Here is a 17,011-nt window from a genome sequence, read left to right as displayed (position 1 = left end):
TTTGGTGATTAAATCGGTTCGGCGAGAAAAAATTAATAAATCGATAAAAACTAATCGATTTACAAGCCACACTCAATTAATCGACTGAGATATCCGATATTGATAACATAGAGTTAATCAATCTCACAACGTTTTTATACTACTTGAATTAGATTTGGAATCCAAAAAATCAACCAATATGTCTACACCCAAATCAGGTACGCTGATTCGGACTTCGAACTATGGGCCCAATCAATGATTAGCTCATTTGCCAACGTAGAACATACCGTACAATCCACGTGCACCGTCCGTGTCAAAGTATAGCCGCTTCACAAAACCAGTAAACCACAATAAAAAAAAAAATACAGAGAGAGACGGTTGATGCGACATGGATTGCGCCGTAAGTTAAACCCCCTCTCCCGGTTCCCAGTAGAAACCATTCCTCGTTTCGGCAACTCACTCACTTGTTCACTTCAGGTTCGAAGTTTCCTCTCATTTTCCCATATATTTTCACGTACTCATATATCGTTTAACATCTTTGTTATATGATTAGATCAATATTAAAAACAACATTTTTATTTGTAAACTTAAATATTTTCATATGGGGGTGTAATGTGTGTTTGTGTTTTGTAAAAAGGAGGCCAGTCCATTTTGAAGTGTGTGTAGGAGTTTTATCGGGAGGCCATTCCATTTTTTGATATATTGAAAAGAAAGGAACTTGCTTCAGTGTTTGTATGAGTGGCTTTTCACCATTTGCTTTAGAGCTTTACATTTTTTTAATAATGGCGTTCACTTGATGGCTGTGTTGCATGGGTACGGGACGGAGTGTCTGGTTTGGACACGGCGAGATCTGAGAATTAGGGTCTGTTTTGCTTGTGTCCGTGTGTCCGTGTCCGTGTCCGTACCAGTGTCCGCAGGACACGGGTACGCGATACAGAGGAAATTAGGGCGTACCCATGCAACAGAGTTTGATGGAGTTACCTATGATAAACCATCGACTTCATTATTGGTGTTTATTTTTATGATGCAGGAGAATAGGTTCATCTTTTAGAAGTTTAGATTGCAGTGATCCTCTTGATGGGTGCTCCTAAGCAAAGATGGACAGAGGAAGAAGAAGCGGCCCTTAAAGCTGGAATACTTAAGCACGGATTAGGCAAATGGAGAATAATATCGAAAGATCCAGAATTCAGCAGTATCTTGTGTTTACGTTCCAATGTGGACCTTAAGGTATTGATTATTATATTTAATGTTGTGTACTGTGTTAAACTTGTTCTCCTATGAAGGAGGCAGTTGAAAAGTAACTAGGTTAGACGTGATATACTTCTATGAGGCAGTATTGTAACTTTTATAGGACAAGTGGAGAAACATGAATGTGACAGCACAATATGGATCCCGTAGATTAGCGGGCAGAAAGACTCAAGAAATTGTCAAACTAGATGAGAATCCATTAGCCATTACGGAGGTGGTTCAGATTGATGAAGATATACTTGATGTTAAGCCTCTTGACACTATTAATGGACCTTCGCAGCTGTCTGCTTCAAAGAAGTCAATTCCAAGGTTTGTCAATGCTTATCTTTTTCCCCTTCTTGTGATTTGGAAGCTAGGATACTCAAAAATGCTATTCAGTAGCTGGTATGCCTACATAGGAGTACACGATTATATGTATTGAGTCTTGAAAAGCAGTAAATTCTATTTTGAAAATCGTCTTGGAGCTTCACAACACTGAAAGGTGAAAGGATTGGATGACTTTTTTTAAGGATTTGGGGGAAGTACGATGAGGGAGTGAATAAAATTGAACATCAAGAGCCTAAAATCTTATACAGCAGTCCACGTCATAAGTTACTTTAATATTATTTTATCATATCAAATTCCATAAAGATTCTTATTAAGGTTTTGGAGATAGGAATGCCCTCCCTTGATCAAATTGCTTAAAGCCGATTTCATCCCAATTTAACACAATTTAATGTTCTTTAGAAGTGTTTCGAGTTGCATGTAGTATATAGTCAACTAATGAATGTTATGTTCCTTTAATATGCCGTATGAGAATCATTTGAATGATTGACCATATTACTTGAATGAGATATTAAGTGTTGGGTGCTGAGCAGATTCTAACCAGTCTAGGGTTTATCCTGGGTGTTTATGAGTTGAGCAACTTGTAATTTTCCAGCTTAACGGTTTTAAACATTTTAATTTGGTTGAAATGCCTCCCTGTTAGCAGCTGGTAAATCACGATTTGACTGTTACTTATTATGAAAACGATGTTCTTTTTTAGTTGTCTGCGCATCCCACTTCAACAGGAAAATAAAACTTTGTCCCTTGTTTTGCATATTAGCAAAAGAATCCATCGTGCCAGTGCAAAATTCAGGACCTCCTAAATATACACCGTGAAATCTGCCTATTGGCAATTCCTAAATTGATTTGCAAAAGAGGTTGTAGCCACATAGTTCAATTGCTTCTTGTTCGGGCATGTGCCACCCCCCTTGTAGGCAGGAAGGTGTGTGTGTCTACTGTGTCTATGACCCTCAATCTTACTAAGGGTGAGTGGTTTTGGATGTCTAATGTGTCTGTGGTCAAGCATGACTCATTTTCTTCGATATTCATTGTTGGTGCAACTCTTTACAAGCTCAGGCTTCTAGAGATATTTGTCTTATTTCGTGGCACAAATGTATATATGAATTGTTGTTAAGATGTACGGAACAATGAATGAAAAAGGAATATTAACATGTGGTAAGCCAAGGTCAAGCGTGCCTACTGTACTAGGTCCCGATCACTGGTCCAAGTCCTTAAGTAATTTGAAGTTGTATGCTTTCAAGACAGTTATTTGGTGAAGATATTTGACTGTGTATGAGAATAGATACTAGGTATATAGATTTCCATTCACTCACTTAAGAACTATATTTCTTATGAGTTAACTGAGTTAGCAGTACAATATCATGTTTTTTATTTTAAGCTGATTTTGATTTCTGACTATAGCTTTCACTGCTAAGGTGCCAGATTTAAGCTCTGGTCTGAAGGCGTGGGTTCAAATCCCACAGGTCACATCCACGTTTATCGGCGAAAATAGATTTAAGCTTTCAATGCTCTCTTTGTACTTATATGTACTTAGGTTGATTTTTTGCATGTTAAGAAGCTTAAAAAAAGTTCCTGAAGTGTAACTCTGGATTCAAATGAACTTTTACATTGAATTATTTTCATACTTAGGTTGGACAATCTAGTATTGGAGGCTATAACCAGTCTGAAGGAGCCTACTGGGTCCAAGAGGACTAATATTGCCATGTACATTGAGGTAAGTCTGTACTATGCACGAATTGAATAGTGGCTGTTGTTTATTCATAAGTTGTTTTATTCATTAAAACTCATGAAGAAGAACTTATAACCGTACTCTAAAATGTGTTTATTCTAATTTATATCTCCAGAAGGAAGAAATGATATTCCAAATGGCTATCGGATTTCAAGGTTGCTATTTGGTGCAAGTTAATCGTACTATTCAAGATCTTTCACATTTATAACTTTTGCAATGATGATAAGACAACACACTTATATCTCTTGGGAGTTGGGCCCAAGGTTTTGGGTTCGATTCCCACCTTCACAGGGAAAAGAGATTTAAGGGTTACGGAATAAAAGTTCTAACTTCAAAAAGAAAAAAAAAACAACAACAACAACAACAAAGAAATCATTTTTCCTCAAATGAGAATATGTATGCATTGAACATGTGCTGACTTTTAGAAACTTTAACCGAAAGTGTGATGTTCATAGTTCCAGTTCATTTTGTTTGAATTGATTTTAACCCATGTCACTTTTTTTTAATGTAGGATCAATACTATGCACCTCCACATTTCCAAAGGATCTTGTCAGCAAAGTTAAAGGATTTGACAGCAAGTGGAAAATTGATCAAGGTATTTGGTTTTGGAAAATTGATCAAACTTATTTATTTGGACATAGCATGATTTCACTCTGAAATTCCATAGAAGTATCAAAAGAAAAAGTGTATCTATAACTTATGTACGTTCCAAATATCATTACTTATAAAGTATGTCTGTAGACTGTAATTATGAAGTACACTGATAGTTTCAGCTGGTAAATCCCCTTTCCTTCTCAAGATAGGCTATTGGCTAAAATTCCTATAGGACTAGATAAATTATCCTGGAAATAAGGAACACAACTAGGAAATGTTTCTTTGATATACTACTATGGTTCTTATCCCTGTTTAAGATATTTTCAATCAACGGTGAAGTTTTTTTGTTATTGGGATTCCTTAGCCTCTTACTCTAAAGGCAAAGAGTGTTTGAGTTTACAAGTGAAGATAGATTGAGTCATCTATGAGTGTTTTCCTTTCTCTATCAAGCGGACTCTGTATTCCAACATATATGTATATGTTGCTTCTATGTTGTCTGAATTTCTTCATATAAAGATATTAACAAATAGAAAAAGGAAATCCACATAGAATGGTGACCTCAGCCTAGCAGGGAGAGAGAATGCATAGAATAAAAGAGAAGTGGCAATGATAAATTTTCGTCTAGTCCAAATTTTGAGCACTTGTCGATGTACTATTCTTCACTTTTTGGGTAGTTGTTGATCGTGCTGCCCGACCTTTGTTTCAATAGGTACATTGCAAATACAGGATTGCTCCAAGTTCAGCTTTCTCAGAAGTAAGAAGAATTTCCGAGATGCTACTCCTGGAGGGAGGACAGAGGGATTATGTTGGCATTGAAAAAGAGAAGATGCGGATTTTGACAGAATCCCAAGTTGATGCAGAGATTGCAAAGTTGAGAAACATGACCGCACAGGAGGCTGCTGCTGCTGCTCGTGCAGTTTCAGATGCAGAAACTGCTATGGCTGAAGCTGAAGAGGCTGCAAAGGAAGCAGAGGCGGCAGAAGCTGATGCAGAGGCAGCACAAGCTTTTGCTGAAGCAGCAATGATGACACTAAAAAACAGAAATACACCTAACGTGGTAAAATATTTTGTGTTCTTTCCTATTGTTCCTCCGTCAACTGTATTTGGGTGATTCTTAACGAAGTTGCTCAGTTGCCTACTGGTCAAGACTTGGGAGGTTGGACCCAGGGTCTTGGGTTCAATCCCCACCTTTACGAGGGAAAAGGGAATTGAAAGGATTAGGAATGAAGTTTGAATTGTCCAAAAAAGAAAGAGAGACCGACCATGGTTCCTAAATTTCTTGTTTCTGAGGTAAAGTTCCTTACATATGAGGGAACTCTTATGCACAAAATCCCTTTTGGCTACTCACCAGACTTATCTTACTTTGGACCATATGATGATTCTTGTCAATTTTCTTTTGTCATCTCTCTGGAAGACAATTACCCACTTATTTTGATATTACTTTTCGAGTCTTGACCATCCAGTCTTTTGTGGAGAGTTCATCGTACACTAGCGACCACGTAGCAAAGCTTAACGGATGTGTTGTGTGTGCCTGCATGCGTGCTTTGTCCTCGCCTGCAAGTTTGTTTAATCTGCAAATTATTGTATTTTTAGATGGTAGTGACCATCTAGGAGGTCATATTTCTGCAACAAAGGTCTCTCTTACATCATGCACTCAGCAGAATTTGTCCTTTGGAACAAGCAGGGCTTGGACCAAGGTTAGGGTAATTTTGTCTTATTACTGACATTTTGTTTTGCAAATGCATGCAGTTGGTTCATGCGTGATAAAAGCTCAAAGGCAAAGTTACAAATTTTTCCCAGATTGATGAACGCAGATGGTTCTGTATGTGACTGTAAATATAGGACTTGTGAAGGCAGCTAGTGCAGGGAGACAAAATGATCGACCCATTCATCTGTAACACTGTTTTTGTGTCTGTGATGGGGGTTTGAGTTTTTTGGTAGTTATAGATTGTTGAAAATCTAAGTATTGTACAGGATACGAGGAGCTACAGAAATATGATATACCATTGGATGCTGAAGATATATAGTTACACAATTTCATTATGCCTCGTGTCTAAATTCTGAAAGTTAATGTTGTATGATCTTGTGTCAGTTTAGTTTTGAAAGTTTTTTTTTTCCCCCCCAAAGATAACTCCATTATCTATGATGCGCAATGGGTGGGTTTTGGACCCCCGATGTGAAGGAATTCAAGAAATCTGGCTAGAGATTTCTGGCCTGGTTAGTGTCGCATGGCAGGTTCTTTCATGGCATTGTGGTGTGCGACTCCTGGGACAGCACGGCTAGCTTCCTAATGGTTATTAAATTGATGTACTTTCCAACAGGGTGAAAGTTTTGAATTGAGTTTGTTATCTTTGCTTATGTGATCACTTCAAGAAGATCGAGGAAACCGTCTTGAATTGGCCAACATCGACTACTAGTTATTGGTTACTCTGGTTGGCTTGAAGAAAGTAAAACAGGGAAAACGAAGTGGAGGTGGACCGCTTGAGTCTCAAAAACTTGTTTCACCCGGAGCTCGAATGAAATTAGATAGAAGCGCAATAGTGCAATATTGTTTGAATTGTGTTAAACCCGTTCAAACGGTTTTAGGCCAGAAAAAAAGGTGATTTAATCGGACACTCATCAAATTGTATTGGGCAGCCTCCGGCCCAAGTCCGACAACTAACTCTAACAACAATAGCCCAATACACTCCCTCCACACCTCAACGCATACCGGCTACTATTTTTTTCAAATCTTTTTAGCCAAACAATAAACAAACAAAAACAAACTTGAAGTTTTTAAAAAAAAAACGTTGAGTTGTGAATCGAATTAAAGTGGCGACTTAAATCAATCGTGTTCGTTTGAATATATATTCAAATTGGTTGAGTTGATTAAATTTTATTAGGTTGATTAAATTTGATTGGATGGAAAATGGAGTTGATTTGATTAGGGTGGAATATATTTAAATTTGATTTGGGTTGATTTTTGGAGTTTAAATTGGAAGATTGAGTTGGAAAATTGGGTTGAGTTTATTTTAATGAATTAGTTTTGAAATATTAGGTTGATTGGAAACTGAAAGTTGATTTTTAAAATGAAACTAGTAATACCCGATTTTTTAAGTGGGTAAAAGCCATGTGGGTTGATTTGTCTTGAGTTCGAGTTTATCGTCTATCAATGAAATCGTTTTCGAGTTTGGTTTGGAGCTGTATCGTGGAAGTTGATTTTTAAATTGAACTTCAGCCGTCCAAACAAACCGAATTCTATAAATAATAAGTCACCAATGGTCCCTCCCTCTTCAAACCTTGGTCTCTCCTTCTTCTTTTTTTCTCACTTGAAATCGTTTCATATAAATTGTATAACCCAATCATTTCCTTCCACATAATCACTCATCAATGGAAGATGAATGCATGAACAGTGATCACCGCTCATTAATTGATCAATTGGAACGCGGTATACTTTTCTCTCTCTCTCTCTCCTTATACATATATATATGTTTGCTTGAACGTTTATCAAACCTTATTTTATTAGAACGAGATGAACTGCGTAAAGATATCGAGCAATTGTGTCTGCAACAAGCTGGTCCAAGTTACCTTGCTGTTGCTACTCGAATGCATTTTCAGAGGTTTGTGATTTTGTTTATTATTATTATTATTTTTTTTTTATTAGTGTTTCTCAATACTCAAATTAATAATGCTTTATCAGGACAGCTGGTTTGGAAATGGAGATTGAGACCTTGAAAAAGAAGTTGGCTTTTTCCACAAGAGAGAATAAGAATCTTCATGAGGAACTTTCAGAAGTTTATCATATCAATTTTTTTTTTTTTTTTTTTTTTCCTATTGTGTTTGTCTTATTTTGTTTTCTCATGTTTTACTTCTATTCGCTGATTTCAGAGCCAGCTGGCAGATTTACACACTGTGGAGGTCTCAAAGGTAAAGTATATTATCAGTAATATGACTCGAATCTTTTTGTCGTTCCGCAAGACTATAGAGTATAACCTTGATGTGAGGGTGAAAAAATGTATAAAATAAAGCTGTAAACATTTAATGAAACAGACGGAAATCTGGTTAAGTTATTACGAAATAAATTTTTGTTAAGGATAATTGATTTTAGTTGTGGTAACTTTTACTTTAATTATGCAGTTGTGCCATATTTTTTCAGAACATGGAAGCAGAGAAGCAACTTAAATTTTTTCAAGGCTGTGTTGCGGCTGCTTTTGCTGAGCGTGATAATGCATTGATGGAGGTTTCGTTACTCAACTTTTGTACATTCATTTCGGCACTTCAATACATTTTTTCCCTGGGTGTTTTTTTTTAAAAGAAAAAATGGGTCTCACTTCTAATAGGCCGAGAAAGCTAAGGAAAGAGAGGATTTCTTGTCACGGGAAGCAAATGCTTTTCAGGAAAGGTGTTTTTCCGTCTTTTTAATTTTGACTTTGTTTTTTGTTGTTGTTGTTTGCTGCTGCTGTAATTTTGTTAATTTCCATGAATACATTCACTGATTAGTCTGCTTAGATGCCACATTTGATTGAAAAGGATGAATTAAAATATTTGTGCCATGTTACATCATTGGGAGGAGAGTTAGCTACTTAAGTCAAGTAATATGCTATTCCCTGAAATCACTGTCTTCAGTTTTCCTTTTACCGATCCTTTTGTCATTGTATGTATTTTCTCCATACACTGCTATTTTTATTTTTTTTATGATTTTTGGTGGTAAATGAGTTCTCAATTAGCTGTTTGCATATCTCTTTGTAGACTTGTATTTTGGGATAGAACACCTGCACTTACAAGTTGTGCTCTTTCTTTAAATTGTTAAGATATGAGAAAAGAGTTCTGATTGCTAGTGTTTGTCAAGTATGTTAGTTCCATCCACATGCTACACTGAATAACTACTTAAAATCTATAGTTTTTAATATATATGAAAGTAACTTTAATAGTCTTTATGTGTTTTAGAGTACAAATAATGGATGAATGAGTCTTTGTTTGGTGTCCCAAGGTTTCAGGATGTGCATGTTTCTGTTCCTTTAGTGTATTACAAAATAGAGACCTGAATTATTAAATAGTTATCATAGTTCTACGCTGCCTCAAAGTATACTAAGCTCTATGCTGACTTATTTTATTGTTTTGGCTCACATTTAGTAATTTGACTAATTTCTGTTGACAGGATAGAGAATATGACTTCGAATTTCCTTGAAGAAAAGAAACTTAATGCCTCACTGCAGATAGATCTGATGAAGCTAGAAAAGCAGAACGAAAATCTTCAGAAAGTAAATTTCTAAATTCATCTTGTTTTTTACTTGATTGTTAAAGTAGGAATAGGATGGGTTTGAACTGCTGAGGTAATTTGATTGCTGTTGGGTTCTTCGATTTTTAGGGGCATAGAGTGAAATTTCCTTAAGGTAAATAATCTGTTAGAACTATATGTATCGTGTTATAGTCTGCAATTGTAGTGCATTGCAATGACCATATAATCCAATATGAAAAAACAATTACAGTGCATCACAATGAACATATTATTTGGAATGACAGTGGTAAAAATTCAGTAACATATTATATATGATACTTGTATTCATACCATGTTGTAAGACTGTTCTACCATGGTTTGCCCTTCCCATATTGATACTGCATCCCTACTCGGGCATCCCAGGTTAGATGACAATGTATTTGTGAGGCATTAGAAAGCCCAAGTAGGTGACTATTTAGTGGGCATGTGATGTCTGTGTAAGTAGCTTCTCTTTGACCTGCATCTGTACGGATTAAGTTGAACACCTCATTGCAAATTACTATTGTTATTTTTTATAGTCTAAAGCCCTTAAGTTGATCGTTTGTTGGTCAATATATTTCTAGATGTGCGTTACAATACCCCATGGTTTCATAACTTGGATTAGATTTATTCAAATCTTTTCTTCCGTTTGTTCATATGAATTAATCATTACTCAATTTCAGGTTATCTCTAAGTTTTACGATATCAGACAAAGCCTTTTAGGTGTTATTGAGGATACTTGTTTAGATGAAAAATGTGCACATCTTTTGCAAGATGGTCCAGAAAGGTGGAGTTTTAACAATGACATGGAAAATCCAAGTACGGAGTACGTTGTAAGTTGTGACGAGCCTGCTTTCATGGTGTAGGTTGTTAGGATATACCCTCTTGCAACTTGAATATGTATTTTCTTATATAGATTGCGTTGGAAAAAGAGCTGGAGACATTGAGAAACTCTATTGATAGACATCAAAGCAAGATACTGGTGGTATGAATTGATTCTTGAACAATCTCTGCTTTTTATTTTATTTACTCTGAGAAATCAACACTGAATATCTTAATGTAATTAGGGTTTGGAAATTGAAGACCATTTAAAACAGAGGGTCCGTGAATTGGAAAAGGAGAAGGTAAATATCCCATAATATTCTAGGATTTCTATAATTTGTTCCCATTGTTTGATTGAAGTGATTTTTTTGCAGATTCTTTTTGATGCTATGATTAAGAAGAAGATACTGGAGCTGCAGTATTCCCACACTCAACACAAATGTGAAGTAATGGACTTACTTGAGCATGAGATGAACCAGTTCAAAGCAATCATTAATGTGCTCCAAGAAAGGATAAAACAATTTGACGAGAACCGAACACGAGATTTCGGGCTTCCACAGGTAGAAGCAAATATTGTCGATATTGAGTGTCGAGATGTCCATATGACTACTGATGTTGATAAGTACCTGGAGCATGAGGTTTGTATTCAATTACTACATGCAATCTTTTGGTTTTTCCTTTTGGTATTTTATATACCTTCTCTCTTTTTCTGGTGACCTGCAGCCTGCCATGGTTATCTGATTTTGTCTTTTCTATGATGTTCAGAGAGCTTGTAGGATAATGTCTTGCATAATTGTTTATGCACTTAATCCTAAATATGTTGCATTTGTCTGATGGATATTTAGATGATTGTTAACTTCTTATGCTGTGACGCGGTGACAACGCTATGGGTATGGGTACTATTGATAAGGAGAATGGCTATACAAATCTTGATTTTCTAAAATATAGGTTAGGGATAAAGATACAAGTACCGTAATTGAGATGTTATTTGTAGTTTTGTTATAACTTATAACATTCACTTTTGCACAATTTTCAATAGTAGAGCTTTATATGAGTATCACAAGGGAAATGAGTAACATTCACAAGGGAATAAATGTGACTATAATAGAGTAATAGTTTAAGTGTTCAAGAATATTAATGTAGCGAAAGCGTATGAATAGTTTAATGGAATTTTGAATAGTTACGAAATAGAATAAGAATAACTAAACTTGAAAAGATTTGATTAATTTAATTGACGAATCATCCTGATTTTCATATATTGATGAATTAATTTAGGGGAATGATATATTTGAAACTTGTTTTCTTCTATGAAGTATCGAATGTTGCTGATACAATGGGCATTAGAAGTATCTTGGTCTCTTATTTGGAAAAGAGTAGCAGGAATGGTGTTTGCAAAGGACAGATGCTACACATATTTCCTTGTGAGGTCTTGGTCTTTTATAAAATATGGTCTTGTTTGAGAATGGTGACAGAGGAAATATTTCAAACTACCGTGAAGAGCCATTTTTGGAAGTGGATGTTCATAGTAGTTGTATCCAGTATCCGCAGATATGCATTTTTCATTTAAAATTTGATTTTGAATCTCTTTATTCGAATTTACTCCTTTTCGGTTTATATCAATCTCTTTATCACTTTTTTAAAGAACTTTATTTTTCCAACAAATTCATTTATGTTATAACATAGTGGTGTTGAAATGAGTTATAGTGGGAACTTGTTTTCTTCCGTTTTCCTTTTAATGGCCTAGTAGTGTGTTAATTTTACTTTGAGATTGATCCGACACTGTTTATTTGTCCAGGGAAAGGCTCTGGCCTCAGCAAGAGGTTTTTCTGAAGGTGATACCTCAGATGTCCTTGGTCAAGCGTTAAGAGAGAAGGTTTGAAATTTCGATTTTCCATTTGTTTTCGGTTTTTTATTATTTCATATGTTGGGAATATCCATGTAACTTGTACAGAATTTTCAGGTTTCTGCTCTATTGCTCCTATCTCAGCAGGATGAAAGGCATTTATTGGAGAGGAATGTAAATGCAGTCCTTCAAAAAAGGATGGAGGATTTGCAAAGGAATTTACTGCAGGTGATTATTGAAATGATTCTCTTTAATGCATTTGATGTTAGTGATGGTTACTTATCAATTGACCTCAGTATGAAACGCGGAATACAAAAATGACGTGTAGAAATGTAATTGTTGATGCTTTAAACTCTTAGATGAGAAGGCATTGGCAAAATTCTGCAAACTCAGACATTTAGTTTATGTTATTACTTATCAAAACAGAGTGGCAGTTCTTTTCAAGTAAATGGCCAGCGTCACAAAACATTTCATGAACTTCAGGTCGACTGCTGTGGAAGAACGCCAGGACCCTGTTTTGATGAGTAATAACAAAGTTAAATGTTATATAAAAAACTTTTTAAATTAATGTCTTGGGGTCTGACTTAAAAATCCCAGATTTTAAGAAACTACATCTTTTGGATAAAGCAACTAAACTTAAAGTGATTAGATTTTTGTTTTGGGTGGTGGTAGAATGATCATTTCGCACGCGAACACTCATCTTATCGTTAGTCGTCCTCTTAGTCTTCTTTAACAATCTACAATGCCAGTGTCTGATGTCGCCTTTGTGGTCTCCAAAACCATCAAATTACATGTAAAGAATGACCAGCTCCTGCTTTTATGTTTGATGTTGATTTGTAGCTTTAATTGCCACAAAAGTATATCAATATAATATGTCAGTGCTGTTGCTTTCAATTAGGAATGCTTGAGAAGAGGGTAGATATATTTTCATATGCTTACACCATGAACACAGTGGGCAGGAGTTGCTGCATATATTCAAGTAAATGATAGAATGACTCAACATAATTCCATATCCTACTACCGATCTTTAAGCAACTAATAAATGCTCACATACTTGGCTTTTTTGGAAACTGATATATTCACCTGAATTTAGTTTCTCAGACACAATGATATGTGTGCCGCAAGGCATATGGATACCTGGTATATTTGGAATGTTGTACATGTCAATGCTTAAAAAAGCTTTATTCCTTTATGTTATACAATCTTTTCTTTCCAGCAAGGGGTGTCCCATACTGATGCTGGTGAGGCAGTCAACTCTAATCCTAATTATTAAGTTCTTTTATTCTCTTTGCCTCTTTAGATGTAAGGGGAGAGAGGGGGCAGGGTGGGAGTATATTTCTATACTTCTAAGATTGGAACTGTATATAACAGCATGCATTGGTTGTTACAGGTGACAAATGAGAAGGTGAAGGCTCTTATGGAGCTTGCACAGCTAAGGCAGGACTACCAACTACTGCAAGAGTATGTTGTCCTTTTGTGTTTCTTATGATGATTTACATTCTTTCTCATGAATTTGGGAACTGGATGGGTTCATATATGGTTTGATAGTTTGGGATCTCATATGTTGTGCTAGAATAACTTGGAGTCACCTACATGCCTGGTAACTCTTTCAGACATATTAATATTTGCTCTTTAGATCCTTTAGTTAAGATTTAGACTAAACTCTTCATAAATATCCCCATGAAGCTGTTTTCAAGGAATTTCTTTATTAACTGCTAATGTTCACCTCTCTCAAGCAAATTTCACTAACATCTTTTACATTTTGAGAGTTGTTGCCAAATAACCGATCTAGTATTTTCGGCCTTTAAGCTCAGATATATGCTCCATCATGTATAATATCATGTATCAAGTCAAATCCTTGTGTTACATGCTTGTGTTTGCAAGTAAGATAATCAAAATGTGAAAGAACAATGATGTCATCATACATGTCAGGAAACCCAAATGGCCAAATATCTGTTACTATTATTAATAAGCGGTTTCGGGTTCAGCTGTGACAGTTCACTGTTGCTGTCAATAGTGTGACCATACATGTTGATTGTATTTGTTCACACCTCTTATTATTACAGCTCATGGCAGGAATAAACTTATCTTTTTTTCTATGTTACATGGACACGCCATCCTTCAAAAATAATCCGTGTCAGATATGTATCCATGTGTCCCTGTCAGACACATATTGTATGTGATATACAAGTATGTTTGATATACACCTCAATTCTTGATATTTTGCCGTGTATGACACTTTGTATCCATATTGAATATGGACACATGTATCCGTGTCAATGTAACTTAGCTTTTTTTTTGGGACCCAACAAGGAAGCAAAATTCTTTTTTATGTGGAAATCCTACAGTTTTCATCCTAGATAATATGAATACTATGTGACGTACTTGTTGATTTTGATTGTCAATATGTTTCATAACTACTGCTATGGTAGTTACCAGGATTCTCCATGTTGACATTTTCTCAATTTAAGTCTGGTGCACATGCAGAAACAGCAGTCAGCGAATGAAACAGGGAAATAGTTTGTTGGCTGAATGTGGTGATCATGAAAAAGATGGGAAGTTAAAAAACTTGCTGAAGAAAACGTCCCTCAGACATTGGATTTGGAAACCAGATTTTGGTATAATTGAAACAGGTGCTCACATCAATAATAATGCAGGCAATCCCAACAAGAAGTCCAATTATCCCGTCGATTTTGCAAGGTGTGGAATAATTTTTTTCTTCTCTTTATCGGGAAATTAGATGCTTTGTGAATTGTGATTGTATTTTCTACACAATCATATGACTCTGGATACAATTATTTTTCCCCGGTAATATAGTATTGATTATTTTATCTGTATTCTTATGTTCTTTATCATTAAAGGTCCGTGTGATCGCCACTGGATGCTGTCTGATTCTCAGCTTCTTTCTGTTTATAATGAACTGATTAGTTCTGTTACTCGTTGCATTAAAAGGAGTACGGGATTGTTAAATGAATATATACTTCGGGAAAAATTAGAGCTGCTAGGAAATACATAGAGAAGAAGCTAAACACTCCCTGAGATGTTTCATATGTGTTTTAGAAATATCAGAATTGTTGGGTAACTGTTATAACCAAATCAGGAGTAAACTCAAAATATTAAGTTTCTTTTAGATTTGACAAAGACGACTGCAACAAGGATGATGTAAATTACTTGCTCTTTTACTAATGTTTTATTTTCTCTCTAAGTGTCATTGCATTTTGCTATCTGCGTAGTTATTTATATTCTTTCTTTGTACTTTTTCTTTACTTCCTTCAGTTCCACGTTAGAATCGGGTATACCAAATAGCATTCTCTACTAGGGAATAAAAAAGAGCCTATGCCAAATAAACATGAGGACCTTTGTGGCAGGACTTAGGACACCCTTTTTATTTTGGATTGGCAAGCCTGTTTTAAATGAGATCAGTAACTCTTTGATGCTGGCGGGGTTCGAGCCCCAGACCTCTGGTATCATCACCCAAAGGTTTTACGAACTTTGCTAGTTGGCACCTGCGTTAGGACACCCTTTTATTGAAATAAATAGTTCTGTAGAAGTTAATTTCCTTCAGATAGTTATTTTCAGCATTTTTTTTGTGCTTAAGAAAGCCTTTCTAGGCATAAGTTACTTAAAAATGTGTAAATCAAAAAAATCTAAACAGAGAAGTCTCTCTCTCCTAAATCATTTCCTTTTCTATGCAATTTTTAATCAAACTCTGTTGCAGGATGAAGATCGAAAATGCAACCCTTAAAGAATTTATAGAGAGTATGGATCATTTGACGTCCTCTGTCCATAGGCTTCGCCTGTCGCTCTTGAAGGTAAATTTCTCTATAACAACTTTTTCCCCCTAAATGAGATGATCCAGTCATTGCAAAGAGGTAGTGCCTTTGAGATGAAGTAATTATCTTAATTTCTCCAAACAATGAATATCAACTTTATAGGCACAGCTCATTTGTAGTTTTCTGTACTGATAGTTGTTTCGGAGTTTTGTTTGTTCTGTTAATTATTGTTATAACTATTGGGTAGTGTGAGTAATTTATCTCAATCTGTTCCGACTTTCAACTGCCCGGCCTTTGGAGAACAAGAATATATACCTTTTTGGAACAGCTAACCATTAGTTTTTGTTGGGAATCCCCCCCCCTTATATAGTGTTACTCCATCACCTATAGATCCTTCTTTAAAAAAATTAGTATACTTGCTAGTATGGTCATATATATATTATGACCATCATAACAGTGAAGGTCGCTGTGTAATATATAATTTAGGATCCCCTTGAGAGAAATTAAAACACCAGAAGATCATTTCTCTAAACTTGAAATTATCTCTCATGTCTCATGTCTTGTTCAGAGCTTCTGCAACAGTGAATTTCAATCATTTTATTATTAGAATAGTGATACTATAAATTTGTGCAAACTTAGTTTCATCATTTTCCCAAAATAATAGGTTGTATAAATGCCTGAAACTCATTATGTAGGCCAAAGATTCCTCAACATCATCAGGCTCTGTTACTAGCACAATTGCAGTTCTTGATGGCATTATCACCGAAGCGAAACTTGTAAGGACAGCTCTTGGGAGTTCTCTTCCTGTTAGTTCGTTAGCTGAGGTGGACACTGGACCAATTGGTGAAACTCTTGCCTTGAAGAAGCCTACAGATGGTTGTCGGGTTCCCAATAGTGAAAAACTGGACTCTGTTTCTGCTGCTGGATTTGAAATGGTAGAGCTCCTGATTCTGGCAGCTCATACTTTGAAAGAGGGCTTGATTGAAAAGTCCTCTGAAGATGAATCCATTGTGTAGGTATTAGGTATAATTGGCAATCCGTTGTAAATTATTTCTTGTGAAAATGTGTTTCTATACGTACTCTAGAATAGAATGTGTATAGCAAAGGGAAGCCGCCAGCTGTGAGATAAATTAGCTTTGCGACCTGAATGAGAGCATATTTTCCATCGTACACAACAACTAAATATTTATGAAAACTTTCACAGCCACGAAAGTTTCAACAACGCCAGAATGGCTGTAAGAATCCCAAGTGACAATTATACCCCTACAAAGTGGTTAAGTCACAGGAGTACTAAGAGCATTTGCAATGCAGGTGAATAAGGGGGGTTTGTGACTATAGTCACCAGTTTTGTTGGAAAATGGCTGTGCAAGTGTAGAGGTGAAAAACTCGTGACTTTAGTCTCCAGTTGATTTCAAGGTGAAAATTTTCATTGAGATAGTGGCTGACTTGTTAACTTCGGACGG

The 17,011-nt window shown here is 35.8% G+C and overlaps 2 protein-coding genes across 5 annotated transcripts; both read left to right on the top strand.

Annotated features, from left to right (window-relative positions):
* The first annotated feature begins 317 nt into the window (after positions 1-317).
* Positions 318-5,917, top strand: LOC147520905 (single myb histone 6-like). 2 transcript variants are annotated; one of them, XM_086592416.1, is made up of 8 exons: positions 352-456; positions 617-711; positions 1,010-1,206; positions 1,331-1,536; positions 3,181-3,265; positions 3,792-3,875; positions 4,584-4,931; positions 5,624-5,917. In XM_086592416.1, the coding sequence occupies exons 3-8, from the start codon at positions 1,057-1,059 to the stop codon at positions 5,636-5,638; spliced, it is 888 nt and encodes a 295-aa protein (XP_086448542.1). In that variant the 5' UTR covers positions 352-456; positions 617-711; positions 1,010-1,056; the 3' UTR covers positions 5,639-5,917. The 2 variants fall into 2 exon arrangements, with proteins under 2 accessions (XP_086448540.1, XP_086448542.1); XM_086592414.1 differs by lacking the exon at positions 617-711 and having other exon boundaries at positions 318-456.
* A 1,211-nt stretch (positions 5,918-7,128) lies between these two features.
* MEE13 (myosin heavy chain-like protein) lies at positions 7,129-16,770 on the top strand. Of its 3 annotated transcripts, XM_086592409.1 has the most exons (17): positions 7,129-7,301; positions 7,380-7,473; positions 7,554-7,660; positions 7,740-7,780; positions 8,010-8,093; positions 8,194-8,255; positions 9,012-9,114; positions 9,794-9,943; positions 10,027-10,095; positions 10,178-10,234; positions 10,307-10,570; positions 11,728-11,805; positions 11,893-12,003; positions 13,166-13,236; positions 14,263-14,475; positions 15,494-15,587; positions 16,244-16,770. In XM_086592409.1, the coding sequence occupies exons 1-17, from the start codon at positions 7,244-7,246 to the stop codon at positions 16,562-16,564; spliced, it is 1,977 nt and encodes a 658-aa protein (XP_086448535.1). In that variant the 5' UTR covers positions 7,129-7,243; the 3' UTR covers positions 16,565-16,770. The 3 variants fall into 3 exon arrangements, with proteins under 3 accessions (XP_086448535.1, XP_086448534.1, XP_086448533.1); XM_086592408.1 differs by lacking the exons at positions 7,129-7,301; positions 7,380-7,473; positions 7,554-7,660 and having other exon boundaries at positions 7,669-7,780; positions 11,884-12,003; positions 16,244-16,391; positions 16,422-16,770; XM_086592407.1 differs by lacking the exons at positions 7,129-7,301; positions 7,380-7,473; positions 7,554-7,660 and having other exon boundaries at positions 7,669-7,780; positions 11,884-12,003.
* The last annotated feature ends 241 nt before the right edge of the window (positions 16,771-17,011 follow it).

The sequence above is a fragment of the Coptis chinensis genome, chromosome 2 (genome assembly GCF_015680905.1).
Source record: "Coptis chinensis isolate HL-2020 chromosome 2, ASM1568090v1, whole genome shotgun sequence".
Taxonomy (NCBI): Eukaryota; Viridiplantae; Streptophyta; class Magnoliopsida; order Ranunculales; family Ranunculaceae; genus Coptis; species Coptis chinensis.
The sequence above is the reverse complement of the archived record's forward strand: the minus strand, read 5'-3'. Positions and strand labels throughout refer to the sequence as shown.